A 27,041-nucleotide genomic window follows, 5' to 3' on the forward strand; every position below is an offset into this window, starting at 1 on the left:
GACCTTTTCTATGCTTTTATTTACGAAATGCTTATTGAACTGATACAAAGTTAGTGTCTGTCAGCAGGCTGGTGGAGGGAGTTAGTGTGTACCCCCCACGACAACCCCTCCCCACTGTGGGGGCTGAAGCCAGGAGTGGCTTCATCCTTCCCTCCACCTTGGCAGCAATGGGCTGGGAGAGACCCTGGGGCAGGGAGGGGGTTCCAGGGCAGCAGGAAGAAGGGAGAGATGGAAAGACCCAGGGCAGAGCCTGCTCCTCCTGGAGTAAGAGGCTTGTCCCAGGCGTCCTGGCAGGAGTTACGCTTCTCCCCGGAGGCAGTGGTTTGAACTGGGCGGCGGGGAGGATGAACTTCTCTGAGGCCCTCTCCCGCCTCCCCGGCCCAGGGTTGGGAGTGTCCTCTTTGGCTGCTTCTCAAGACAGGATCCTCTGTGACTTCTCTCGTCCCCTCCAGGGATGCTTGCTCCCACAGGTCTCAAAGGGCACTGCCCTCAGTCCTCAGAGTTAGGAGGCAGGGAGCCAAATCCAGTGGAGCCCAGTGTCTGGTGATCTCTCCTGGGTGGAGCCACAGCTACGTCCACACTTCTAGGGGCATCACACCCTCCTTGCTACCCAGAGGGGGCAGCAAAGACTCATCTTCCAGGAACTTGAGAGGGAAGTGGACCAGGTGTCCCTGGACCTGGGTGAGCTCAGACCGTGCCAAAGGAGGGCAGACCGTGGCTAGAGGCTCCACGGCCACATACTCCCGGAGTGCCCGCAGGGAACGTGTGGCGTTGGACGGCAGGCAGCGGAAGATCTGTGGATGGCGGACATGGAAGCCAATAGGGCTTAGGGAGACTCTGCCAAGAGTCCAAGCCCAACTGGGCTGGATGCCCTCACTCCCCATATCAATTCCCGTGACACTGACCTTGAGCCGCTGAATCCCTTAATATGCCCCCCAGACCCTCATCCCCCTTCTAAGAAGGGCTGTGTGGTGGGGCTTTTCTCCATCCCAGCCGGAACAGGATAAGCCAAGAATTTCCCATAGGCAGCCCCTCTCAGTGCCCACCTGCTCATAGATATTGGCATTGCTCTCCGCTGTGTCTTGCCACAACTGGAAGAAGACATCACAGATAGGGTCTTGGAGATCCAGGTCTGGCCGGGCAGCTGCCCCAAGAATCACACTACAGGAGAAAGGAGTCCCAGCGGGGCTAGATTAAGACCCTTAGAGAACTCGAATGCAGAAAAGTTGGGTTGTGCCTACCCAGGCCATTCAAAATAGATACAATGTGAAACAGTAAAGTAAGCCAAAAGAGTCCAACAGAGCTTTAATTTGTCTCAACTTTGGCAACTACTTTGATGCTTTAAAAAATATATATATATACTAAATTATCTTTAAAATGCTTGTTTCTCATTTTTTGGTATCCCTACTTTGCTGGTACCCTAAACTGGGTTAGTCTTCCTACTGGGAAATCTAAGCAGTCCTCATACCTGCTCAAAAGGCAGGACTCCCCCACCCCCGACTTCCTCTCCCCACCTTATAGCACCCCACCCTGGCTCTACCTGAAGCAATGCTTCCGCAAACTCAGGGCAAACCTGCCCGCCTGATACTCCACGCCGTCCATGAGGGATGGCTCCATCTCTGTGTCCTCGATCAGCACGGCCAGCTCACTGTCCCGCTTCCCTAGCAAGCTCCGGTCATTGATGTTTGCAGAACCTGGGGTGGGTGTGGGACACACTGTGTCTGTCTGGATCCAGGGGGACCCCTCAACCCCATCACCTCTACCAGAGCACTGGCCTGTGGGCAACACACCTTCTTTGGTCTCCATTCCCAACTGGGCCTCAGCTGCAGTCTCGTCATCCCCTTTCATCCCATTGCCCCAGGCTACCTCTGCCCCACCCCTCCCCACCCTCCTCTTGCTGCCAGGGGCCCAGATCCAGCACTGACCAATGATGACTGTCCGGTCATCCGCAATGAGCATCTTGCTGTGGATATAGATGAGCTCTGAGACTGGGTGCCCGCACAGCTCTCCGTGTGTACGAAGCCCACAGATGGATATATAGTCCCGCCATGCTGTCCCCACTGTGAGTAAGAGAGATGGGGGTGAGGGGAGTGAGGTGAGAGGTGCCCTCCGTGTGCAGATAGAGCCCTGTCCCACCTATCTCCTCAGTTCAGAAGCCCTGTAGAGCCTAGTCTATATAATTTTCCCTGTGGTGAAAGCCCACCAATGGTCTCAGGGCAATAGTCCCAGAGGCATGCAAGAATGACAGCCTCCTTCTCTCCACCCGTGGCCTCCAGCTCCCCAGTCTCCCCCTCTGCAGGGTTCCAGAGCTCATCCCCCAGCCCCCAGCACTCACTGGCTGCTTTGAGGCGATGTAGGATTGAATATTCCCCACGACACAGAGTCCTGAGGGAAAAGAACCAGTGAGGGAGGTGGAGGCTGGAGGAGGGAATGGGGATGTCAGGAGAGAGATAGATCTCACAAGTCCAGCAGGAAGGGATCAGGACAGAGTCAGGATGGGGACACGAGTGGGATGAGGCCACAGAGAGGCAGAGTCTGGCTGAGGGGGTCACCTGTAAGTGAAGTGCAGAATGGCCTGGATGGAGTTACCACCACCTGTGGAGATGTCACCCTCAAACCCGGGGAGCAGGGGCAAAAGCACGTAGACCCGGAAGCACTGCCCCTGTCTGAGGAGGGGGCAGAGTCAGAGGTGTGACCTGTCCCCAAAGCTCCACCCTCCAGATGGGTTTAAGCCATGCCCACAGTCCCCCCACCTCCTGCCAGTCCACCTTACTTGTGGGCCTTCAGGATTCTGTCCACAATCTCATCGCCCACTTTGTTCAGAACCGTCCGCCCATCTGAGCAGCTAATGAAGAACTGATTCTAGGGCAGGCACCAAAGAGAGACATCAGCAGCCTGGCCCTGGCCCCTGCCGCTGCTGCTGCCCTCAGGCTCCCAGCCATGTCCCTACCCCCAGGCTCCAGGGCCTGGCCCCAGGCTTCTGCATTTCTCCAGGCCCCACTATACCAGCCCTCAAGACTGATCCCACTGACTTCCTACATCTCTCTCCTGGGACATCCCTCCATGCCCTCCCCGCTCTCTACCCCGAGGCCGACCTCAATGTAGAGAAAGTGCTGGCTCTCCCTGATGGTGTGCAGGTAGGCATTGAGGATGGAGTTCTCCAAAGTCCCCGCTGACCAGCGGTCCACTGACCGCAAGACCTGGGGGATGGCGAATACGACGTGGTTTCAGACCCTGGGAGAGGAGGAGTCTGGGGGGCTCTCAGGTCAGGGAGAGTGGGCTGAGGTGGTGGCTGAAGGAAGTAGGGAGGTGGCAGGCTGAAGTGGGGAGCCTCACCTGCACAGTGGTGCACTGCATCCCCGGGAGCATGAAGGGGAGCTGGTTTGCAGTGCTGGTGGACTTGGGCAGCAGGTAGGGGTACATGGGTGTCTTGTACTTGGCCTTGGTAGTCTGAGGTGGAGGGATGGTAGAGTGAGTGGGAGGTGGCGCGCTGCCCCTGCCTCTTTCCCACCCTCCAGCCCCTACAGGAGGGGGTGAGCACCTTGGTGAAGTTCCAGCGCTGGATGAAGTGTCGGGCAAGGTCCCGGGCGGGTGGGCCGTGGATGACCACCCCAACGTCCCGCCATGGCATGCGGGGTGTGGTCTCCCTGTCAATGAAATCTGGGGGTCCCAGGAGAGTCGAGAGAGGTCAGGGATGGTCTCTTGGGAACACTTGGGACAGGGGGGAGGAGGAGCTGCCCAGAGGAAAGGCTGCATTATCCCGACCCAGCTCCTCCCATTCTCAGTCCCAGCCCCAACTTCTACCCCTGGTCCCAGCTCTCAGGGTCTTTGGAGGAGGGGGACCCTCACCCTCAAAAGGCCGGTCCAGTTGCACCCAGTCCTTAGTGATAAGATTGCTGTAGTCCTTGCCCAGCCAGAAGAGTTGGTTGTGAGAGAGGTCTGGGGTGTCTGAAGAGTCTGAGCACGGGGTGGGAGGCTGCAGGGGGAACACACCCCAGCCAGGGGCAAGGAGAGGTCATGGAGGCCATACAGAGCCAGGGCCAAAGAGAAGATAGGAACACTGAAAAAGTGTGAGACAGACACACAAGAGAGACACAGAGTAAGAATGAAACAGAGAGAGTTTGCTTCCCCAGCCCTCCCCTTCAGCTGCATTTGACATCCCTGGAGGAATAGATATGGGCTCAACACAAGGTTGCCATAAGGGAAGCCATATTGTAGAAAAGAAACCACACTGTAACTTTGAATGACCTTTGATTAACTAACCCAGCTGGATATGCACCTTCCAGGAGATAGACATGCTCTGTAGATTCCATGGCCCCTCCCAGCCGCTATAAGTAAATAACTTTGTTCTTTTGAGTTCCTTAGGAATGTGATGAGCCCCAGGCAGAGTCTATGCTGATAGTCATCATCAATGACAACCGAAAGATCAGGGTGTAGTGCTCCAGTCTCTGATGCATATCCAGTAAAACAAAAGATTATCAGAAACTTGGACCAAATGTCTGCCCCCCCAGAGACCAGATGCCTCCCTCATCCAGAGACCAACCCTCTATATAACTGGCCTGTAGTCTTTGTTCTGTAAGATGGTCCCTTCTGACATTAGTCAGCCATCTTCCCCCTTGTTAGTGAGCTGTAATAAAACCCTTTCTCTCCTACCACCTTGCCTCTGGAATGCTGACATGTCTTGAGGTGGGCAGATGACCCCCTTTGGGTGGTAACAGAATGGGGGGTGGTGTTGTGGAAATGGGGAAGGGACTGAGTCATAGTATCTTCAAAGTGGGTTCTTGAGGTGCCAGAAAGGCCAAGGAACTCTGGCGTGGGTAGTGCTTGGAATGACTGGAGGGGGAAGGCTGGAGCTGGGAAGAGGTGTGGATTTGGGTTAGCTGAGTTTGGGGGAACCAGGAAGGCCTTGGGGGATTACCTGTGGGGCAGCTGATCCAGAGGAGTCCCCAAGGTCAGTCAGTCGGTAGTGCAGGTCATCCCAGCGGCCATAGGCAAGGTCCAGCCCCCCCAAGAAGGCCACTACTTGGTCCACTACCAGGAGCTTCTCATGATGGGCCCACAGCGTCACCTGGTCTGGGTGGCGCATCACCTGGAGCAGGTATGGAGGAGTTTGTGAAGGTGGGCATAGATGAGTGAAGACAGGAGGTGTTGGGAGGGAGAATGGGAAGATAGAAGGATGAGACAGGATGACACGTTTGTTTAAGGAAAGAGAGGGTGGAGGGAATAGGCAAGTGTGGGGAGGAAGGCTGGAGTGTGGGAGGGGTCTCCGAGACCTGAGAGTCACCTTTACGTTGGGGTGCAGCAGCATCAGAACCCTCTTGCTATAGCCACTGTTGATGCCCAAGGCCAACTCCACTTCCTTAAACAGCAGTACGGACACACGGACACCCTCCTCCTGGTGGTGAGGGAATCAGATCCTAATGCTTCTCCCAGAACAGCCTCTTTCCACCCTTCCAAACCCTTCCCCATGCTTAGGATTCCTGTATGTCCCTCCACCCTGCCTGGAGAACCTCGATGTTCTGCCACTTACACCCTGCCTTGATGCTTACAGCAAACTTAGATTGAATGTCAACTACCTGCTCACCCTCTCATCCAACCGCACATCTATCCACCTACCTATCATTATCTATCCATCCATCTTCCCAACCATTTACTTATCTACCATCTATCATACGCCCATCTGCCCACTCACCCTCCTATTGATCCACTTTTCCAACCTCATATCCTTCCATCCATCTCCCTTTCTTTTTTTTTCTTTTTTCTTTTCTTTTTTTTTTTTTTTGAGGAGATTAGCCCTGAGCTAACTACTGACAATCCCCCTCTTTTTGCTGAGGAAGACTGGCCCTGAGCTAACATCCATGCCCATCTTCCTCTACTTTATAGGTAGGATGCCTACCACAGCATGGCTTTTGCCAAGTGCTGCCATGTCCGCACCTGGGATCCAAACTGGCGAACCCCAGGCCGCCGAGAAGCAGAACGTGTGAACCTAACCGCTGTGCCACCGGGCCAACCCTCTTTTTTTTTTTAATTCTTTTTTTATTAAAAAAAATTTTTTTTTTGAGGAAGATTAGCCCTGAGCTAACATCTGCTGCCAATCTTCCTCTTTTTGCTGAGGAAGACTGACCCCTGAGCTAACATTCATGCCCATCGTCCTCTACTTTATATGTTGGATGCCTACCACAGCATGGCTTGACAAGCAGTGCCCTGGGGATCCGAACCGGCGAACCCTGGGCCGCCGAAGCAGAACGCGTGAACTTAACCACTGCACCACCAGGCCAGCCCCTATCCATCTCCCTTTCCATCATCTATCCATCCACTCACCCACTCACTCTCCATCATCCTCCTGTCCATTAACATCTATGGGTGCTCCCAACATGGCAGACACCGTGCCTCGTACTGGAACTACTGATGTTATCAGTCCAGTGGGAGAGATAGACATGTACATGCCCAGTTAACATAATAAGTTAGCTGGGAGAGAAGTCTATACTAGGCAGAAGACGAGCACGAAGTGGGAGGTGTCAGTTCTCCTTAAGGAAGAGGTAGAGGTTATGCTTGCTGGACACTGAGCCAGGATGGGCATGCTTCCTCCCCCTGAAGCCTCAGATTCCCTACCTTCCCCCATGCCGCAGTCCCTTCCAACCAACCTCCACCCACAGACAACCCCACCCCAACTCCTCTGCAGCCTGACCACTCTCCTCACCGCCTTCTTCTTGAGCATAATGTCCAGTCTCCAGTCATCTGAATGGGCCGGACGCTTCAGGTACATCTCAGGACTCAACCTGGGATTCAGGGCAGGGGGTGAGGGCTAAGCTCCAGACAACCGGCCACTCCTCTCCTGCCACCCCCTCCTCTGACCCTCAGCTGATCTGCTACAGGCCCTGTCCTACCCCTTCTTGCTTGGGCTTTTCCCCGACTCACCACCAGTCTGTGATGAAAATCTCCTCTCGAGCTCGAAGAATGGCATCTGCCACAGCAGCAAAGTAACCTGCCCCATTCACGAACCTGAGGGGAGGCCAAGCCAAGGAGGTCAGGGGAGTCAGAAGCCAGAAAGTTCTGGAGAGTGAAGACCGGAGGACAGTCATGGGTCAGAGGTGACAACAGATCAAGAGTGATCAGAGAGGTCAGATGGTATTAGATATATCAAAGTGGGATAGATAAATTTGTCAGTATGAGCTAAATAAAATTAAAAATTACAAAAGACACAATAAACTAAAGAAAATGACTAAAGATTGGGAGGATTAATACATCATACATAAAGAGTGTCAACAAATCAATACGAAAGAGACATATAAGCCAACTGAAAAATGAGCAGAGAATCTGAAGCCTCAGATTAAGAACTGACAGTTTACAGAGTAAATCAATAGTTAACTATAGGGAAAGATGTTCAATTTCACTACTAAACAAGGAAATTTATACTAAAATGAAACAGTTTAATTCATTAGATTGGCAAAAATTAAAATCAGTGGTAACATTCAATATTAGCATATAGGGAAGTGAGCATTCTCACAGACTATAGGAATATACCTTGATTATTGCCTTTTTAGAGGACAATTTGGCAGTATCTATCAGAATATTAAATGCATATACCTCAATACCATTAAATGCACATAGTAAATCTAATCCTAGGAAAAGATCCTATTAAATGCTTAGGCAAAGATTATGTTCATCACAGCATCATTGATAAGAGTGAAAAATAGGAAATAATCTAAACGCCTAATCTCTAACACATTTATTAAGTGAAGGAATAAGTCACAGAAGAGAGTGCATGATCTTATTTATGTTGAATCAAAAAGCAACATACACGCAGAAGCATTTGAAAATATGCAGGAAAAGGTCTGGGAGGGTAAAGATCAAACTGTTGCCAGGGTTACTTCTGGGAGGAGAAATGGGATTGCTGGGAGGGAGGGTAGGGAAGAAGGGCTGGGGGAGAAAGGGTTGTGCCATGAGTGGGAACTTTAATTTTTTATTTAATTGTTTCCATATTGTTTGTCTTTTTAATAACTAACAGTCTAGTATGACAGTTCAGAGCAAGCTCTTGACCCAGCCTGCCTGGATGGGAATTCTTTCACTCTTTACAAGGTGTGTGACCCTGGGCAAGTTACCAACTTCTCAGTGCGTCAGTTCTCTCATCTGTAAAATGGAGATAGCCATACCCGCCCCATAAGCTTGCTGTGAGGATTCAATAAGTTAACACACGGAAAACACTTAGAACGGTTCCTGGCACACAGTAAGTGCTACGTAAGTATTAGCTATTATTAGTTCCCATGTTAAAAAAATAACTTGGGGCCGGCCCAGTGGCGCAGCGGTTAAGTGCGCACATTCCGCTTCTGCAGCTCGGGGTTCACCGGTTCGGATCCCGGGTGCAGACATGGCACCGCTTGGCACGCCATGCTGTGGCAGACGTCCCACATATAAAGTAGAGGAAGATGGGCACGGATGTTAGCTCAGGGCCAGTCTTCCTCAGAAAAAGAGGAGGATTGGCAGCAGTTAGCTCAGGGCTAATCTTCCTCAAAAAAAACCAAAAAACAAATAACCCAACACCACCTCTAAGAAAAATATTCCTTCCCTGATTCCCCCCTGCCTATGATGAAGGTCACCCTCCACAGCTCAGTGCTCAGGGCTCAGCAGGGGCGGCCCACTCCCAGACTCCTCTGGCTGCTCCTCGTCACGTGGCAACAACATTCGGTCCTGTGGTTCCCAAACACGCCAGGCTATTTCTAACTTCTCTGCACTGACCGCCCTTCTCCATATTCTTTATCTTGCTAAGGCAACCTCAGGATTACTGCCTCTGGGAGTCAGTCCCGACATCCCCACGCGGGGGCAGATGCCCCTCCTCTGTGCTCAGTCCCCTGTATCTACCACCAGTCAGGAGAGCTCCCATTGTTTCATGATTGAATCACCTACTGGCTTGTGTCTTATTCCTGTCACTGGACCTGGCACTGTTTCATGATTGAATCACCTACTGGCTTGTGTCTTATTCCTGTCACTGGACCTGGCACATGGTAGATGCTTAGAAAATCTTTGTTGCATGAACTGATAAATCAGAGAGATTTGAGGAGATCATAGAGAACAGAGAGGGTCAGTGTGGTAAAAGAGGGTTCGAAATGTGACAGGAGGTCAGAGAGGTCAGGGGTCAAAGGAGATTACCAAGTCTGAGGGTTAGAAAGATCAGAGAGATCAGTGTAGTTAAAGAGGTCAGAGGGTTAAGGAGATTCAAGAAGTCAAAGGGGGAGGTTATTGAGGTCAGAAGGGGTCAGAGGACATAAAAGAGGATCAAGGACTCAGAGAACACCAAGGGGGTCATGAAGGCCACAGACAAGCTCAGAAGGGACATCAGTGTCTCACCACCGGGCCAAAGTCCCAGGCCGAGGAGGAGCATAGCTGTCATGCCGGTGCAGCTGTAGGAAGTCTCTGCCCGGGCCCTGGGCCAGCTCAGAGATCTCCTGGGCCCACCACCGCGCCTGCCGGTAGCTGCTGCACTTGAGAATCAGGGACCTGGACAGGAACAAGGAGATGGACCACAATCCTCCCCCTCCATTCCTCTAGTGCAGCTCAGAAACCTCCCTACTTTAGCTATCACCTCTTTCCCACTTCCTCCCTTAGTCCCTAATTCACGACTCCATGGGGACAGGGCATATTATCTGCGTTTTCACAGTTGGGTCCCAGGCACCTAGTATTGTGCCAGACACTCAGGTTTGCTGAAAGAATAAATGAATGGAGTTCCTTTTCTTTTACATCAAGAGTCCCTCCTCCAAGCTTATATTCAACCCCCTTTCTCTGAACCCAGACTCTAAGAGCAGTCTCAAGCATCTGGCTAGACTAGTTCCCTGGTTCCAAATCATGGCAGGCTTCAAGAGAGTGGCAATGCCTTCCTTTCTTCCCTGGTCTCTTCCACTCAACTCCACTCAGGGCCCTCAGCTGGCTCTTCACTCACTAGGTGCGGTCCACACCAGGGAGGCCTTACCTGTGGGAGGTGTCGATCCGGACCCCGTACCGTACCTCTGTGCTCCTTTTCCCCACCTGCACCTCGAAGCCAGGGTCGAAGAGCTGAACAAATGAGATGGTGCCGGTCTCGAGGCACATGTACAGCAGGAAGGAGTCCTTCACCACCAGCCACCTGGAGCAGAAGGGCTCCATCCGTTCCGCCCTGCCCTCGAGATCACCTTCCTCAACCCCACCCACTGCCCAGCTGCTGTACTCCAGGTCTCACCTCTTGGACCAGCGGTAACAAACTTGGTCCCGGCCACAGCAGGTGAGGCCAGGAACACGGTGGCCACCGGAGCGCTTCCGGATCACCCCCTCCCTGTGGGGAGAATCAGGAAGAGATGCTGGATGAGGAATGCAGACCCCAGCCCACCCTGCACTGCTTTCCCCATTCTTAGGCAGGGAGAGATCCAGACGTCTGCAGACGGCTGGGGGAGGAGTGTCAGATACTCACAGTCCTTTGCATCCAAGGTCCGGGATAAAGGACAGCTGACTGACTTCCAGGAACTCCGTCTGCAGAACAAGACAAAGGCTCAGAGGAGAGACTTTGGCTTTCAGCCCCTCAGACCCTGACCCTGATCCTTTACCCCTTGCGGGTCTGAATATCCTGCCCCACTTCCAAATACACAGGCACCCAGACCCTGGACCTTACCATGGCATGGTAGTTGCGGTAGAAAGACATGGTCAGGAGGCAGTTGAGGTAATTCTCCAGGTATTTCTAAAGTAGAGATGGGAGACAGGGAGAGATAGATGGGACCAGAGCCATTTGCACACCAAACGCCTTCCCAGAGGACCTGGGGTCCCGGACGCACCTGTTTGCTGGATGCATGTCTGGCAGAGCCTTCAGGACCTGCTCGGGGGAGAGAGGGCATCTCTCTGTTGGCTGCCTCTCGGGCTGGAGGATGGGCAATGGCAAAACTGTGGAAGGGATGGGGTGAGGGTCAAGAAAGATCTGGGGGGCCGAGTGCCTGGGTTCCTGAAGCACTGGAGATGGGGTCTTGGATGGGGGAGGAGGCCTAGAAGCTGGCAGAAAGAAGGCCCCCTACCTTGAGAATGGAGACAAGAAAAGAGGGGAGGCTGCCAAGGGTATTTTGGGCATGCAGCCCAGCCGAGATACTGGCACAGAACCATGAACAAGGAGAGCTGAGCAGGGAAGGTTTCCTGGTAACCGGGGTCAGGGCAGGGGGCCCAGTGGCCAGAGCTGGGGAAGGACGGCACCTGGGGAGAGAAGGTTGTGGCCTGGGGATGAGACACGCAGAAAGGAGTGATGGGGGTTGGGGCAGTGACAGCCCATGCTGCCACAGGGTGAGAGCCACCTGCTCTTCACAGGAAGCAGTCCGGTCCCCCTCACCGAGCCAGAGGGAGCAGACTCATCAAGACTTTGTGTCTCAGAAGGTCTCGATGCAGCTCCTGGAAATGACGGAATTTCTTCTTGGTTGTCCAGGTAAAGTCGCCATGAGTCAATTGGACAGAATACAGAGTGCAGGTTCCTACCTGGGAGTGTGAAGAACTGAATAGATGTCCCCTGATTGGGTCACAGCCCCTCCACTCTGGCCAGCCCTCCCATTACCCCCCTCCCTGGCACCAGCCCAGCCACCTTGGATCCACTGGTGTATCTTTCAGTGCCCACCACCCGGGCTGTGACAGGGACCCCAGCGGCAAACACCAAGGGGTGCGTTTTCAGAGGCTGGAGGTGGTAGATGGCCAGAAAGGGGTGCATCCGGTCAGCTGGAAGGAAAGAAAGTGGAAGAATGTAGACCTCAGGAGTTCTCAGCCCCCTGGTCCTCCTCTCCCTGAGGGCCGTCCTCCCTGTGTACCTGGGTCCTCTCCCTCCCTCAAAGTGTCCACTTCATCGGGCTCCATCTGTAACTGGCTGGAGTCCAGGTCGTCCCCAGAGGGGAAGAGGCTCACGGGGGTCGCCATCATCCTAGGATTATGGGGCGGCCTCAGGGAGGTGATCTGCCCTGCAGAACCCTGCCCTCCCTCCCACCCCTACGGCCCTCCATCTCCCACAAGTCCCCCTCTTCCCCACCCACCTGGACCCCGATGACTCCCAACCTCTCTCTCATTACGGCCCACCGGTCTGCAACGCCCCACCAACCCGCCTCTAACCTTCATCCCCTACCGCAATCCTTCATTCAGGATCCCTGAGCCCCGTCTCCCGTCCCTTAACTAGGGCGCCGAGGAAGACCCAGCCAGGCCCGGATGGTCCCGAACTGAGGCAGAGCAGAAGCCAGGGGAAGGGGTCCCGGGGGGTCGCAAGGGGACCGTAGCCGCCGGAGCTCAAGGCGGGCCCGGCTGGCCAGGAGAAGGGGTCCAGGCGGGAATGAGGAAGTTACGCGCTCCCCGCCCGGGAAGGAAAGCCCGAAATCTGAGCGTGCGGCTGAGTCAGGAGGCGCAGTCCAGGGCCACTCCCGTCCCCGCCCGATTCCCAGGGCCAGGACCTCCGCGGCGCCCCCTCCCCGGAACCCTCACCCGGGCAGCCCCAGCCGGAGCCGGCGCGGGTCCGCGAGCGGAGGCAGCAGAGCCGGGCCGCAGCCGGAGCCCACGCCCCAGCGGCCCGGGGCGGGGTCGGCACTCAGGGCCTGCCCTCGGGGGCGGGACGGCCCCCGACCTCACCTCCGCGGGATTCTCGTCTGTCCTGTCCCGCCCCCGCCGCCCTCGGCACGCCCCGCGTCCTGCGCGCAGCCCTTGGTTGGGGGTCCGCCCTGGCGCTCCGGGGCCCCGCGTCCGCTCGGTGCGACCGCTGGGCGCTGTCCGCGGTCTGTCGGTCTGTCCCGCCCGGTCGGTCCGAGAGCGCCCGGCCGCCGCCCTGTGGGCTCTCGACGCTGCGCACCTTCCTTCGCTCCGGAGCGGCCCCTGGGCCCTTTCCGGCCCCTGGTGCTGCCTGGGCCCCTGGCGGGACGCGCCTCAGCGGCAGGGCTCTGTGGGTGCCCCCTTCTCGGGCCGGCTGCGAATCACATGGGGCCTGGCCTAGATGTTTGCAGATGGAAGGAATGATGAAAGGCCCAAGGGATGGCAGCCACAAGTTCATTAATTACGCGAGCCTGCATTCTTCCATTCATTCACCATTTATAGCGCTCTTGCGTGCCAGACACTGAGCGTACAATAGTGCACAAGACGATGGTGGAACTGCTCTCCTGGAACTTACAGGCTAGGGGGAAACAGGAAAATTTTCAGATTCTAAAACACAAAATGTTTCATTTTTTTTCTAAAACAGATTTCTTTATCTCTTCTTAGGATGGACATTAGGATTGTTTCCAGTTTTTGTCTACTGTGAATAAAGCTCCTGCAAACATTCCTGTATAAGTCTTGGTGTGGATATGTGTTTTAATTTCTTTTGGGTAGATAGCTAGGAGTGGAGTTGCTGGGTCATGTACTAAGTGTATTTCAACTTTATAAGAAACTGCCAAACTGTTTTCCAAAATGGTTGTTTCATTTTACGTTTCCAAAGTCAATGTATGGTAGTTCCAGTTTGTCCACAACATGGCTCACATTTGCTAGTCAATCTTTTTAATGTTGGTCATTCTAATAACTGTAAAATAGTAATTATATCATTGCAGTTCTATTTGCATTTCTCTGATGATTACTGATGTTGACCATGTTTCATGTGCTTATCAGCCATTTGTGTATCTTCTTTTGTAAAGTGTCTGTCTTTTGCTAACTTTTTAAAAACCATGTTGTCTGTCTTACTATTGAATTATAAGAGTTCTTTCTATATTTTGGATACAAATCCTTTATCAGATATACGTATTGCAAATATTTTCTCCCAGAATGTGGCTTGTCTTTTTAAAATAATGGTGCCTTTTGAAGAGCAAAAATTTTTGATTTGGATTAGTTTGTGGTAGATAGACTATTACTCAGCAATAAAAATTAATAAAGTGTAAAATGGTGCAGCCACCCTGGAAAACAGCTTCTCAAAATGTTAAATGTAGAGTTACCAGATGGCCCAGCAATTCCACATTTAAGTATATACCCAAAAGTGTTGAAAACATATGTCCACACAAAAGCTTGTACACAAATGTCCATAGTAGTAGTATTTGAATAGCCGAAAGGTAGACACAACCCAAATGTGCATCAACTGAAGGGATAAACAAAATGTGGTATATCCCTACAATGGAATATTATTCAGCCATAAAGTGGATTGATGTACTGATTACATGCTACAACATGGATGAACCTTGAAAACATTATGCTAAGTGAAAGAAGGCAGACACAAAGGACCACATATTGTATGATTCCAGTTATATGAAATGTCCAGAATAAATAAGTCAGTAGAGACAGAAAATTGATTAGTGGTTACCAGCAGCTGGGGAGAAGGAAGACAGGGAAGTGACTACCAATGGATACAAGGTTTCTTTTGAGGGTGATGAAAATGTTATAAAATTAACTGTGATGGTTGTACAGCTCTGTGAATAGAGTAAAAACCACTGAACCGTATACTTTAAAAAGGTGAATTTTGGGCTGGCCCAGTGGCGCAGCAATTAAGTTTGCACGTTCCACTTCAGCAGCCTGGGGTTCACCAGTTTAGATCGCGGGCGTGGACCTACGCACCACTTGTCCAGCCATGCTGTGGAAGGCATCCCACATATGAAATAGAGGAAAATGGGCACAGATGTTAGCTCAGGGCTAATCTTCCTCAAAAAAAAAAAAAGGTGAATTTTATGGTATGTGACTGTTTCAATAAAGCTGTTATTACAAAAAACACAAACAAATAAACTGTTAATACATATAACATGGGTGAATTTCAAAACCATTATGATTGGGGCCGGCCCTGTGGCTGAGTGTTTAAGTTCGCATGCTCTGCTTCGGCAGCCCACAGTTTCACTGGTTCGGATCCTGGGCGCAGACATGGCACTGCTTGTCAAGCCATGCCAAGGCAGTGTCCCACATGCCACAACTAGAAGGACCCACAGCTAAAAAATATACAACTATGTACTGGGGGGATTTGGGGAAAAAAGCCCTCCCACAAACCATTATGATAAAGGAAGCCAGACACAAAAGAGTGATACTATGACTCCATTTATATAAACTTCTGAAACAGGCCAAACCAATCTATTTTGATGGAAATCAGATCAGTAGTTGTCTGTGGCCAGGGATGGGGAAAGGATTGACTGTAAAGGGGCATACTAAGGGAACTTGGTGATAGAAATGTCCTATATCTGGATTGGACTGGTGATTCCATGGGTGTGTACACTTGTCAAAACAAAGAACTGTACATTAAGATGTGTGCAGTAAATTGTATGTAAATTTTTACTTCATTTACTTAATTTAAAACAAAAAACAGAATTCTGTCTGTCAGGCGGTACAGTGTAGTCAGCAGTGTTTCCCCACCTTTCCCACATCATGGCACCCTTAGGGAATGATAATACAGCATTTGCACAGCCTTAGTGGAGGGCATTTAGAGTCCTTGGCTAGGGTGCTCTAGACCCCCCCAGACCTGGGTGAAGGCATCAGTGCCTACCAGGGACATGTTTGGGAAGCTCAGGGTGGGAGCAAACAGAGTGAACCCTGGGATCAGACTGATGGGGGTGGGGCTGAATTCCTGCTCTACTGATAACCGCCTGTGTGACCTTGGGCAATTGACCTAAACTCTAAGTGCCTCTGATTACTCATCTGTAAAGTCAGGATAGTCATAACTCTTACCTCAAAGGATCATTGATGTCATTAAATGAGACAACATGTAAAACTGCCTAGAATCTACCTGGCATAGCATAATTAATTAATTACAACACTTTCCATAAAAGAGGACAAGAACTACTAGCCCATTCAATGAGAACATAACATTTCTCTGACTAGTAAAGTTTCCTGTTCTAAAAAAATGGACTATTCTTGAAAATTTTTCATCCTGGGCATTCTAAATTCTCATTCTAAAATACAAATGACTCCGCAGCAGTGTCCAGGCTGGCTCCAAGTTGTCCGGCATTGCTGCAATGAATTTTCACTGCAACTGTCTGTGCCATGCCACCCCTCCCAGTCTCCTCCTGCTTCTCCGTGGGGATCAGAGAGAACCCCCCAAATTAAGGGGGCACAAAAGGATAGGTGTTGAATGGGGTATTCCTCCGCTACCTCGACCCTCCTCCCTCTTCTCCCCCTTCCATCTCCTGGCGCCTATAATCACCGCCTATAATCACCGGGCGGTCTGAGGCTAAGTGGTAGTTTTGTCCACAGTGAGGGGGCTTGGAAACCACACCCCTCCTCCTGAGGCCCTCCTGGCCACTCCCAGCATCCTGGTCTCCTCCATTGTTGAGATGGGTCTCAAGGGGGCATGGTGTTTCCCATGGTGTGGGTGCCGGAGACAGCGGGGGACTGAAAGAGGAGCAGGTATGGGGGGAAACTGAGGAAAAAGGGGGGCTGCCAGGCAGATAGACAAACTGCACTGGGAAGAAAGGTAAATGCTCAAATCAGTGAAGGGAAAAGGATAATCCGTCTCCCCACGTAGGAGGTGGATCTATCGCTTCCCCATAGGACTGGCTAAATACTTGGCAGGGCCCAGTGCAAAATGGAGAAGAGGGACTCCTTGTTAAAAAATTATTAACACTTTCAGGGGCTGGCCCTATGACCGAGTAGTTAAGTTTGCGTGCTCCGCTTTGGCAGTCCAGGATTTCGCCGTTTGGGATCCTGGGCATGGACACAGCACCGCTCATCAGGCCATGCTGAGGCCACGTCTCATGCCACGACCAGAGGCACTCACAACTAGAATATACAACTATGTACTAGGGGGCTTTGGGGAGTAGGGAAAAAAAAAAGAAGAAGATTGGCAATAGATGTTAGCTCAGGTGCCAATCCTCAAAAAAAAAATTTAACACTTTCAAGATGGTGACAGCAGAGCATTACACCAAGCACGGGGAGCCCTTCTGAGTGTGGGGCCCTGTGCGGCTGCGCAGGGTCATAGGCCAGTGAAGCCAGCCCTGCCCTCTCAACACCCCCTCTCCCTATCCCTGCTGATGCCACTGACGCTCACCCCCCAGACCCTCAGGTGTCCTCCAGCCTCTTTCCTCCTCACTGGGTGGGGGTGTTGGGTGGGGAGGGAAGGGGGACTCTGACCCACAACTCCCTTCTTCCTCTTCCAATCTCCCTTTTAGGCCTAGCTCCAGCTGCCCCTCCAGATCCAGATCCCAGTCCAGCTATAGTCCCCATGGTGGCTGAGGGGGGCATACCCACCCCAGGGTCTGGTGCCTACTTCAGCAGGAAAGCCCGACTCTCCTTCCGCCACCAGTTGCATGACATGGCATCGGCCAATGACTCCACCATTTGAAGGGGACAAGCAGGGACTGAACTTCCGGGAAGCCTTGGAAACCTTCCTTCCCCCAACTTCTCACTGATCCCAGTGTCTGGCTCCCCCAGGTCCCTCATGACCTTCTTATTAAATATATTCAAAGTTGCCAAATGCTGTGCGTATGCGTGTGCGTGTTGGTGGGGGGAGTTGACGGGGGCCAAGGCACTGGGCTTGCTAACGGGGCTGAGGCGGGATGTGCAGCATGGGGTGGGAGTGAGGGCACAGCAGTGGTAAATATGATGCAGCTGATCTAATGCAGAGCGCCTGTGGCCAGCAGGAAGTAAGTTTGCTGAAATCAACCTTCAGAGTTGAGCGTGGCGATGGCAGTCTGGAGAGGCTGGGGACTAGGCAGGACAGCAGATGGGGCTAGGGAGCACATTCATTCAATAAATAGCAAGCGTCCACTGCCTGCCAGGCATTGAGGATATATCAGTGAACCAAACAGAAAGAATTCTCTCTCCTCACTGACCTTACTTTCTAGCACGGGAAGTAGACAATAAATAAACAAATAAGCGTGACAGTACAAGATAACGATAAGTGCCACCAAGAGGAGAATTAAATAGGATAATGTGAGAGCAGGGTGGAGGAGGGTATCTCTTAAATTCCAAGTGATTAGGCCTTTCTGATGAGGTGACATTTGAGCTGAGCCCTGAATGATGTGTCAATGTAGGTTCACTGATGTTAACAAATGTCCCACTCTGGTGCAGGCTGTTGATGGTGGGAGAGACTATGCATATGTGGGGGCAGGAGGTATATGGGAAATCTCTGCACTTTCTGCTCAATTCTGTTGTGAACCTAAAACTCCTCAAAAAAAAAAAGTTTATCTTTTTAACCAGGGAAGAGCAGTCCCAGGCAGAAAAAAACAGCAAGTGTTAAGTGTAAACCCCTTAGGTTCTAGAAAACAGAAAAAAAGCCAGTGACTGGAGTGTCGAGGTTGACGGGACCTGCTGGGTAAAGAGATAAATACCATTCTAGACGGAGACGATGTGATTTCACTTACATCTAAAGATCACTTTGGTTGCCGAATGGGGAGACTGCGGCAGAGCAAGTGTGGAAGCAGCAAGGCGTGTAGGGGGTTTGCCACCCGCCAGGCAAGAGATGATGGTGGCTTGGCAGAGGACAGTGCTGTGGAGAGGGTGAGAGGTCGATGGAGCCTAGATATGCATTTGCAGAGTTTTTAGGACTTACAGTTAGACTGAATGTGGAGTACGAGGGAAAGAGAGGAATCAAAGATGCCTTGAAAAAGGGAGGACCAGGAGAACAGGTTTTGCAGGAAAACCAGAAGTTCTCTATTGGTTAGTTTTGAGGTACAATGCTTGGGGTCAGAGCTCCTTCTCTGCTCTTCTTCACTTAATCCAAGACCTCCCCACCTCCTTGGGAAGCCTCCCTCGTACCCTCCGAAATCCTCCAGGGCAGGATTATATTCTAGAACAAGGTTTCAAATGTGGTTTCTACAGTTCCCTGAGGCAGAGAGTGGAGAAAAGAAGACTGAGCAAGACTGAGAAGGTTGGTCACTGTTAATGAGCAATACTGAACTCGAGTGGGGACAGCCTTGAAGGGGCCAGAGCCCACTCTCAGTCTCCCATCCAAGGGGCTAAAGACTGACTTACCATCACACTCCCCAGGAGAATGGTGGCTTCCAGAGCTGGCCCAGAGTACTCCTATGGCTGCCCTCTCCTACCCAACATCCATCTTAAACTCCATTTGCAAACAAGGTCCACCTTTCTCCCAAAAGTCCAGGAAGTCACACTGCTGCTCCTGACAAGATGAGGCGACAGAGATGAGTGTGGAGAGAGGGGACCATGAGCCTGGGTCAGAGATCTGGAGTCCTTCTGGCCTTAGGGCCAAGTAGCCACCCATGATGACACGCAGGAGGCAGGCTGAGGGGAGGTGACCCCAGTCTCAGCCATGATTCTGAGTTCCACATCAGGCTTGAACAGGGAGAGAGGTAGCCATTTGTTGGTAGCCCTGCCATCAACCACACTCTAGTGTCCTAAGATATGGTAGAGGAAAGGAAATGTAGGGGAAGGTGGTCTGGAGAAAGAGGCTTGAGGGGCCGGCCCGGTGGCACAGTGGTTAAGTGTACGCATTCTGCTTCGACGGCCTGGGGTTCGCCAGTTCAGAGCCCCGGTGCAGACATGGCACCGTGTGGGAAGACCATGCTGTGGCAGGCGTCCCACATATAAAGTAGAGGAAGATGGGCATGGATGTTAGCTCAGGCCAGTCTTCCTCAGCAAAAGGAGGAGGATTGGCAGCAGATGTTAGCTCAGGGCTAATCTTCCTCAGAAAAAAAGAAAGAAAGAAAGAAAGAGGCTTGAAAACCACCCTTGCAAAGACTCCTCTCCAACTCCCTTGGAGCTCAGAGCAGGGGTTTGTACAAACAGGAGTGGACCAGACAAGTTCAGGCTTGAGGTCAAGAGAAGAACTCCAGAGCACACAGATTCTTTGACAAACTGTTTATTGAATTTTGCGATGGTATGGGGTATATCTTATTGTATCCTAGATTCCCAGGATTCAAGGAGGTGGTAAAGTGGCAATGGTGAATTTGGGGATCTGGTCTCCCAAAAGTACCTGCCGCTCTACCCCTGATTCTGCAATGGCTGCCAAGCGGATCACCCCTCCACTGGAGCCATCCCGCTCCATGGCCAAAGCGAGAGCTGTGGATAAAAGAAAAGAGTTGGGGTCAGAGTCAGATGCGGGGATCACTGCAAGGAATGAGGAATGTTGGCGTGGGGTTGAAGCTCACAGGCCCCGAAGCCCAAGTTCTCACCATTGGCAGTGAACTGCAGACATTCTTCCTTGGTCATGCCTTCCCGGTAGGTGGCATCCACATAGCCATAGATATAGGAGCTCCCAGAGCCCCCAATGGCAAAGGACTGCCTTACCATCATACCCCCCATGGGCACTGAGTACACCTGCCAGACAGAGGGAGGAGAAGAGTCACCAGTTGTGCCCTCCATGAAACACATGTACATTCACCCGTGTGTTGTGGGACTGGTCTGGGAAGAACTAACAGTAAGAGTAAGTGAGGTAGAGAGTGGAAAGAGAAATAGAAAATGGCTGGGGTGGGGAGAGGATCAAAGGTGTGGCTCCAGTGCTCTGGAGGTGGTAGTGTCCGACCTGCCCTCCTTCTTGGGGGTCCCAGCCGGCAACGATGATTCCTGCCATCAGGTCTTCCCGGTATCTGTAGCACATCTCCTTAAAGAGGCTGGCTGCCGTGTGCACCAGCGGAGGCTCATTCAGCTCAATGCTAAAGGGTGAGGGGAGTGATAGGGAAGGCAGTGTCAGGACCCGGGAGTCGGACCATTTAGCTCCTCAGGTCCCAACTCCCTTCAGATTCTTGCTCCTCCCCTGCCCACAAGCACCTGTGGAAACCAAGCTGATAAGTGACAGCATCTGCTACTGCCTGGGTATCAGCTGCTGAGCCTGAGCGGCAGCAGAAAATACGGTCGTGAATAGGGGTCAGCTTGTCAGTAACTCGATTGGCGATGTAGGACCTGCAAGATAGAAGAATAGTGAGGGAAGGACCCCACTTGCTCCCACCTCAGTATCATTACTCTCCACTCCCTCAGGGATCAGGAATAGGAATTCCAGTATTTCCTATTAGTTCTCATCCAAACTGAAGCAGGCTGGAGAACAGATTTTTGCAAGAATTTCACCAAAAGGTAAGGGGAACTGAGAAGTAGAAGCTGGAACAAACCGTTATCTCCAGGTAGGGGAAAACCTCCCACCCCACAGCAGTTTGTGGAGGGTTCAGGATAGGCTGGCAAGCAAGGAAGGGAAAGATGGGAAGACCTTTCACACATCTGTCCTGCGCTCACCCAGTGGTTGTTCTGGAGTCCGCCCCCAGAACCACGCCCCCGTCAAACTGCACGGCCATGATAGTGGTCTGGGAAAAAGGAGAAAGGGGTGAGTCTGGGCCCCTCCGCTTTCTCCAGCATATACAAACCTCAATGATCCGCCTACCCAGGCCGTAGAGTACGAAAGTCGTGTGCTACTGACCCATTAACAAATTTCAGGGGGCCTCAACACCCCGCAAACTACCACAATTCCAATCCTCAAATCCCCAAAGGCCCATCCCAGCCTTAAGCCCTGGTCCTGCAAGATTCCCGAATTCCACGCTTCACCTGCCTGCCACCTCCCACCATGAAAGGACCACACCACTCCAGCATCCTCAGAATATCTCTCCCTCTGCCTCGAGCATATCACAGACCATCTCCCTCCCCTGCCCCCCAGTTCTCACAACCCATTCAGGCCTTATCCTTCCATCGCATCAAGCCTTGTGCATCTCTCCTGAACCCCGAGTCCTTCCTCACCCCTGTGGAGACTTCTCGGTTTTCCCAGTCGGGGGTAATGGCCTCGGGTCCCCAGGCCGGTGCTGGCCCCGGTAATCGAGCAGCAACTGAGGTGGCCGCCATCTTTCTCCTCCGGTATTGCCACAAAGCAACTGTCGTAAAGCGCCCTGTCACTCTCTTTGGTCGTGCTCTGAGGTCTTCTCGGGGCGAGGCTATGCCACGGTTGACGGAAGAACGGAAAAGAAATGTGTAGGGAAGGTTCTTTTGCGACAGTGAGCGCTTGATGGCAGCGTGGTAGGCAAACAAAAAACCCCCGGAAACAATCTGCAAGGACTGAGTTTACTCTCGGATTGCGCAAGACTGATGTGTCTGACCGGATTTGCAGTTCGAAGAGCCTTCAAGCTAGACTTGAGAGTCTCTGAGTTAAACCACACTGTATATATACTAGGAGTGGAGTTGCTGGGTCATATAATAACTGTGTTTAGCGTTTTCCGGAACTGACAACTGTTTTCCATGGCGGCTGCCCCATTTCATGTTCCCACCAGCAATGTATGAGGACTCCAGTTTTTCCACATCCCATTGTTATTGTGCATTTTTTATTTTAGCTGTCCTAGTGGGTGTGAAGTGGTGTCTTGTGGTTTTTTTTTTTCTTTTTGCACTTCCTTAATCATTAGCAATGTTGAGCATATTTTCATGTGCTATTTGAGCGTTGCGTATTTTCTTTGGAGAAATGTCTATTCAAGTCCTTTGCCCATTTTAAAATTGGGTTATCTTTTTGTTGAATTGTAAGTGTTTTTATAGTCTAGATACAAGATCTTTTATTTTTTCACTTTTTATCTTTTAAAGATTGGCACCTGAGCTAACATCTGTTGCCAGTGGGTTTTTTTTTTTTCTCCTTCTTCTCCCCAGAGTCCCCTGGTACATAGTTGTGTATTCTAGTTATGAGTGCCTTTGGTTGTACTATGTGGGATGTGGCCTCAGCATGACCTGAGGATGGGTGCCATGTCCATGCCCAGGATCGCAACCAGGGGAAATCCTGGGCCGCAGAAGCAGAGCAGCGAACTTAACTACTCTGCCACAGGACCAGCCCCCTAGATACTAGATCTTTATCAGATATACGATTTGTAAATATTTTCTCCCATTTTATGGATTCTTTTCACTTCCACCACTGGTGTCCTTTGAAGCACAAAAGGTTTAAATTTTGATAAAGTCCAATTTATCTGTTTTTCCTTTGGTTGCTTGTGGTTTTTTTTTTTTTTTTTTGAGGAAGATTAGCCCTGAGCTAACTACTGCCAGTTCTCCTCTTTTTGCTGAGGAAGCCTGGCCCTGAGCTAACATCTGTGCCCATCTTCCTCTACTTTATACATGGGACACCTACCACAACATGGCGTGCCAAGCAGTGCTGTCTCCACACCTGGGATCCAAACCAGCAAACCCCAGGCCGCTGAGAAGTGGAACGTGTGAACTTATCCGCTGCACCACTGGGCTGGCCCCTTGCTTGTGCTTTTGATGTCGTGTCCAAGAAACCATTGCCTAATCCAAGACCACAAAGATTTAGATCTATGTTTTCTTCTATGAGTTTCATAGTTTTAGTTCTTACATTTTTAGGTCTATGATCCATTTTGAATTAATTTTTATATATGATGTGAAATAGGGGCCCGAGTTCATTCTTTTGCTTGTGGGTATCCAGTTGTTCCAGCATCATTTGTTGAAAAGACTGTTCTTTTCCTTTGAATGGTCTTGTTGAAAATCAACCATGATGTATAATCCTTTCTGTATGTGATTTGGTAGTATTTTGCTGAAGATTTTTTGCATCTCTATTCCAACGATATATTGGTCTGTAGGGTCTTTTTTTTTTCTTCTTGTGATATCTTTGGTATCAGAGTAATACTGGCCTTGTAGAATGAGTAGGGAAGTGTTCCCTCCTTTTCTATTTTTGTGAGTTTGTGAAGGATTTGTGTTAATTTTTCTTTAAATGTTTGGTAGAATTCGTTAGTAAAAAACATCTTGTCTTGGGCTTTTCTTTGTGGGAAATTTTTTAAATTACTAACTCAATCTCTTTGTTATAGATCTAGTCAGATTTTCTATTTATTCTTGGGTCAGTTTTGGTAGTTTATGTCTTTCTAGGAATTTGTCCATTTCATTTAGATTCTTTAATTTGTTGGACTACAATTGTTTATGGTATTCCTTTATAATCCTTTTTATTTCTGTAAGATTGGTAGTAAAGTCTCCTCTTTCATTCATTTTTTTTTCCTTTTTGAGGAAGATTAGCCCTGAACTAACTACATCCAATCCTCCTCTTTTTGCTGGGAAGACTGGCCCTGAGCTAACATCCATGCCCATCTTCCTCCACTTTATATACGTGGGACGCCTACCACAGCATGGCTTTTGCCAAGCAGTGCCATGTCCGCATCTGGGATCTGAATTGGCGAATCCCAGACCGCCGAGAAGCCGAATGTGCGAACTTAACTACTGCGCCACTGGGCCGGCCCCTCCTCTTTCATTCTTGATTTTAGTAATTTGAATTTTCTCTCTTTTTTTCTTGGTCAGTCTAGCTAAAGGTTTGATCTTTTCAAAGAGCCAACTTTTGGTTTAGTTGATTCTTTCTATTGTTTTTCTATTTTCTATTTCATTTATTTCCACTGATCTTTATTATTTGTTCCTTCTGCTTTCTTTAGGTTTAGTTTGCTCTTCTTTTTCTAGTTTCTTTTTTTCTTTTAAGATTTTATTTTTCCTTTTTCTCCCCAAAGCCCCCGGGTACATAGCTGTATATTTTTAGTTGTGGGTCCTTCTAGTTGTGGCATGTGGGACGCCGCCTCAGCATGGCTTGATGAGCAGTGCCATGTCTGAGCCTAGGATCTGAACTGGCAAAACCCTGGGCTGCTGCAGTGGAACGCATGAACTTAACCACTCGGCCACGGGGCCAGCCCCTCTAGTTTCTTAAGGTGGAAGGTTAAGCTATTGATTTGAGATCTTTCTTCATTTTTAATATAAGCATTTAGAGCTACAAATTTCCCTCTGAACACTGCTTATGCTGCATCCCCAAGTTTTGGTATGTTTTGTTTTCATTTTCACTAATCTGAAAATATTTTCCTTGTGATTTCTCCTTTGACCCATTGGTTTTTTAGGAGTGTGTTGTTTAGATTCCACGTATTTGTGAGGCTCCCAAATTCCCTTCTGTTATCAATTTCTAATTTCATCCATTTTAGCTGGAGAATATTTTATGACTTCAATCTTTTTTTTAAGGGAAGATTAGCCCTGAGCTAACATCCACCACCAATCCTCCTCTTTTTTTTTTTTTTTTTGCTGAGGAAGATTGGCCCTGAGCTAACATCTGTGCCCATCTTCCTCTACTTTATATGTGGGGTGCCTGTCACAGCATGGCTTGATAAGCAGAGCATAGGTCCACACCTGGGATCCAAACTGGCGAACCCCAGGCTGCCGAATCGGAGTGTGTGAACTTAACTGCTGCGCCACCAGCTGGCCCCCGACTTCAATCTTTTTAAATTTATTGAGACTTTTTTGTGGCCTAACATATGGTCTGTGCTGGAGAATGTCACACGTGCACTTGAGAAGATTGTGTATTTTGCTGTTATTGTGTTGAGTGGTCCTTCTATGAATCTGCCACACTCTTTCTACACACTGCAGCTGTGCTCATTTTTTTTAAATGGAAAATATGATCCAGACAATCCCCTGCTTAAAATTAACTCTTGAGATAAAGTCCCATCTCTGTAACATAGTTTTTTTTAAATTTTATTTTTTGAGGAAGATTCCCTCTGAGCTAACATCTGCAGCCAATCCTCCTCTTTTTGCTGAGGAAGACTGAGCTAACATCCATGCCCATCTTTCTCTACTTTATATGTGGGATGCCTGCCACATCATGGTTTGACAAGCGGTTCATAGGCCCACACCCAGGATCCGAACTGGTGAACGCTGGGCCACCAAAGTGGAATGTGTGAATTTAACAACTGCACCACTGGGCTGGCCCCTGTAACATAGTTTATAAGGCCCTTCATGAACTTGCTCCTGCCCACCTGTCCAGAATCCCATCTCCACTTTGCTTTTTAATTTTTGTTGTAATAAAATATAACATAATATAAAATAAAATTTAGCATTTTAACCATTTTTGGTTCAGTATAATTCAGTAGCATTAAGTATATTTGCCCTGTTGTGCAACCCCCCTTTTCTTTCTTTTTTTTTTTTGAGGAAGATTAGCCCTGAGCTAACAGCTAACATCTGCCACCAATCCTCCTCTTTTTGCTGAGGAAGACTGGCCCTGAGCTAACATCCGTGCCCATCTTCCTCTACTTTATATATGGGACACCCACCACAGCATGGCTTGATGAGCAATGTGTAGGTGCACACCCGGGGTCCGAACCTGCAAACCCTGGGCCACCAAAGTGGAATGTGTGTACTTAACCTCTGCACCACCTGGCCGGCACGATCCTCCTCTTTTCCTTTTAACACCCTGGGCTCCAACCATCTGAACTATTTTTAGTATTCATACATTCATTCAACAAAAATCTATTGAATGTCTACTAAGTGCCAGGCATTGTTTGACGCACTGGAGGGACATCAGGAAACAAAATAGACAGAAATTCCTAGCCCCATGGAGCTTACATCTATTTTGGGAGACCAAAAACCAAAACAAATAAGTACAACATACAGTGTGGTAGATTGTGAATCATACTAAGAAGAAAAACAAAGTAGGGAAGGGAGATAGGAAGCGTGTGTGTGTGTGTGTGTGTAAGTACGTGTTTTGAAATTTTAGAAAGAATCATCAGGGAAGGTCTCACTGAGGAGACATTTGAATAAAGACCAGAAGGAAGTAAGGAGGGAAGTCATTTGTCTATTTGAGGAAAAAGCATTCTGGACAGAGAGAAGAGCAATTGCAAAGGTCCTGAGGCTGGATCATGCCTGACATGTTGAATGAATATTGAGAAGGTCGATTTGGCTAGTAGAGTCACATCACACAGGACCTTTATGAAGTTTTTCGTTATCCTCAACTGAAAATATGATCCAGAAAACTTCCTGCTTAAATTGCAAAAAAATTTCATCTGAGTGCAATAAGAAGCCATTGGAAGATTTTAAGCAGGGAAGTGACACGATAGGATGTACGTCTTAAAGGATCACTGTGGCTGCTCTATTGAAAATACACTATAGAAAGGCCAAGTATGGGACAGAGAGACAATTAGGAGGCCATTGCAATAATCCAGATGATAAAGTTGGCTTGACAAGGGTGGTAGCAGTGGAGATAGTGGGAAATGGTTAGATTCTGACAGATTGGATGTGGGTATGATGAAAGAGAAACAGAAGAGTCAGGATGACTACAGGTTTTTTTCTTAAGACCTGGAAGAATGGAGTTGTCATCTACTGAGCCAGCAAAGACTATGAAGGGACTATTTTTGGAGGAATAGGTATTAGAAGCTCAGTTTTGGACATGCCAAGTTTGCTATGGCTAGCTGAAATCCAAGTGGAGATGT

General features: G+C 49.9%; 3 protein-coding genes across 16 annotated transcripts; 1 reads left to right on the forward strand and 2 right to left on the reverse strand.

The window, feature by feature from the left end:
• On the reverse strand, window positions 1–12,922 carry PLD2 (phospholipase D2). 13 transcript variants are annotated; one of them, XM_070226497.1, is made up of 26 exons: window positions 12,460–12,575; window positions 11,802–11,911; window positions 11,582–11,712; window positions 11,336–11,474; window positions 11,031–11,202; window positions 10,797–10,902; window positions 10,637–10,702; window positions 10,439–10,497; window positions 10,211–10,303; window positions 9,965–10,117; window positions 9,346–9,495; window positions 6,919–7,002; window positions 6,701–6,779; window positions 5,285–5,395; window positions 4,919–5,089; window positions 3,850–3,976; window positions 3,542–3,660; window positions 3,337–3,450; window positions 3,096–3,200; window positions 2,774–2,862; window positions 2,553–2,666; window positions 2,336–2,385; window positions 1,926–2,060; window positions 1,541–1,694; window positions 1,047–1,161; window positions 1–794 (listed from the first exon to the last, which is right to left on the reverse strand). In XM_070226497.1, the coding sequence occupies exons 5-26, from the start codon at window positions 11,081–11,083 to the stop codon at window positions 570–572; spliced, it is 2,472 nt and encodes an 823-aa protein (XP_070082598.1). In that variant the 5' UTR covers window positions 11,084–11,202; window positions 11,336–11,474; window positions 11,582–11,712; window positions 11,802–11,911; window positions 12,460–12,575; the 3' UTR covers window positions 1–569. The 13 variants fall into 13 exon arrangements, with proteins under 13 accessions (XP_070082598.1, XP_070082596.1, XP_070082597.1 ...); XM_070226495.1 differs by having other exon boundaries at window positions 11,336–11,478; window positions 12,460–12,564; XM_070226496.1 differs by having other exon boundaries at window positions 11,336–11,494; window positions 12,460–12,531.
• A 3,313-nt stretch (window positions 12,923–16,235) lies between these two features.
• On the forward strand, window positions 16,236–17,374 carry C11H17orf114 (chromosome 11 C17orf114 homolog). Its single transcript, XM_070226505.1, has 2 exons — window positions 16,236–16,308; window positions 17,070–17,374. Exons 1-2 carry the CDS (start codon window positions 16,236–16,238, stop codon window positions 17,240–17,242), a joined length of 246 nt encoding a protein of 81 aa, XP_070082606.1. The 3' UTR covers window positions 17,243–17,374.
• Window positions 17,375–19,704: 2,330 nt separating this feature from the next.
• On the reverse strand, window positions 19,705–21,968 carry PSMB6 (proteasome 20S subunit beta 6). Of its 2 annotated transcripts, none has more exons than XM_001504752.6 (6): window positions 21,580–21,968; window positions 21,085–21,152; window positions 20,629–20,760; window positions 20,384–20,513; window positions 20,034–20,178; window positions 19,705–19,920 (listed from the first exon to the last, which is right to left on the reverse strand). In XM_001504752.6, the coding sequence occupies exons 1-6, from the start codon at window positions 21,679–21,681 to the stop codon at window positions 19,778–19,780; spliced, it is 720 nt and encodes a 239-aa protein (XP_001504802.1). In that variant the 5' UTR covers window positions 21,682–21,968; the 3' UTR covers window positions 19,705–19,777. The 2 variants fall into 2 exon arrangements, with proteins under 2 accessions (XP_001504802.1, XP_070082607.1); XM_070226506.1 differs by having other exon boundaries at window positions 19,738–19,940.
• Window positions 21,969–27,041: the final 5,073 nt, after the last annotated feature.

The sequence above is a fragment of the Equus caballus genome, chromosome 11 (genome assembly GCF_041296265.1).
Source record: "Equus caballus isolate H_3958 breed thoroughbred chromosome 11, TB-T2T, whole genome shotgun sequence".
NCBI classification, from domain to species: Eukaryota; Metazoa; Chordata; class Mammalia; order Perissodactyla; family Equidae; genus Equus; species Equus caballus.

Excerpts from the sequence above, each read along its gene's own strand:
- PLD2 (XM_070226494.1), bottom strand. The coding sequence starts at position 11,910 with ATGATGGCGACCCCCGTGAGCCTCTTCCCCTCTGGGGACGACCTGGAC. Across the intron at positions 3,451-3,541 it reads AGCGCTGGAACTTCACCAAG|ACTACCAAGGCCAAGTACAA; the intron begins GTGCTCACCCCC and ends CCTCCACCTCAG. Across the intron at positions 2,386-2,552 it reads ATTCTGCACTTCACTTACAG|GACTCTGTGTCGTGGGGAAT; the intron begins GTGACCCCCTCA and ends CTTTTCCCTCAG.
- C11H17orf114 (XM_070226505.1), top strand. The coding sequence starts at position 16,236 with ATGGGTCTCAAGGGGGCATGGTGTTTCCCATGGTGTGGGTGCCGGAGA. Across the intron at positions 16,309-17,069 it reads GGGGACTGAAAGAGGAGCAG|GCCTAGCTCCAGCTGCCCCT; the intron begins GTATGGGGGGAA and ends TCTCCCTTTTAG.
- PSMB6 (XM_001504752.6), bottom strand. The coding sequence starts at position 21,681 with ATGGCGGCCACCTCAGTTGCTGCTCGATTACCGGGGCCAGCACCGGCC. Across the intron at positions 21,153-21,579 it reads ACCGAGAAGTCTCCACAGGG|ACCACTATCATGGCCGTGCA; the intron begins GTGAGGAAGGAC and ends CCTTTTTCCCAG. Across the intron at positions 20,179-20,383 it reads ACCCCCAAGAAGGAGGGCAG|GTGTACTCAGTGCCCATGGG; the intron begins GTCGGACACTAC and ends TCTGTCTGGCAG.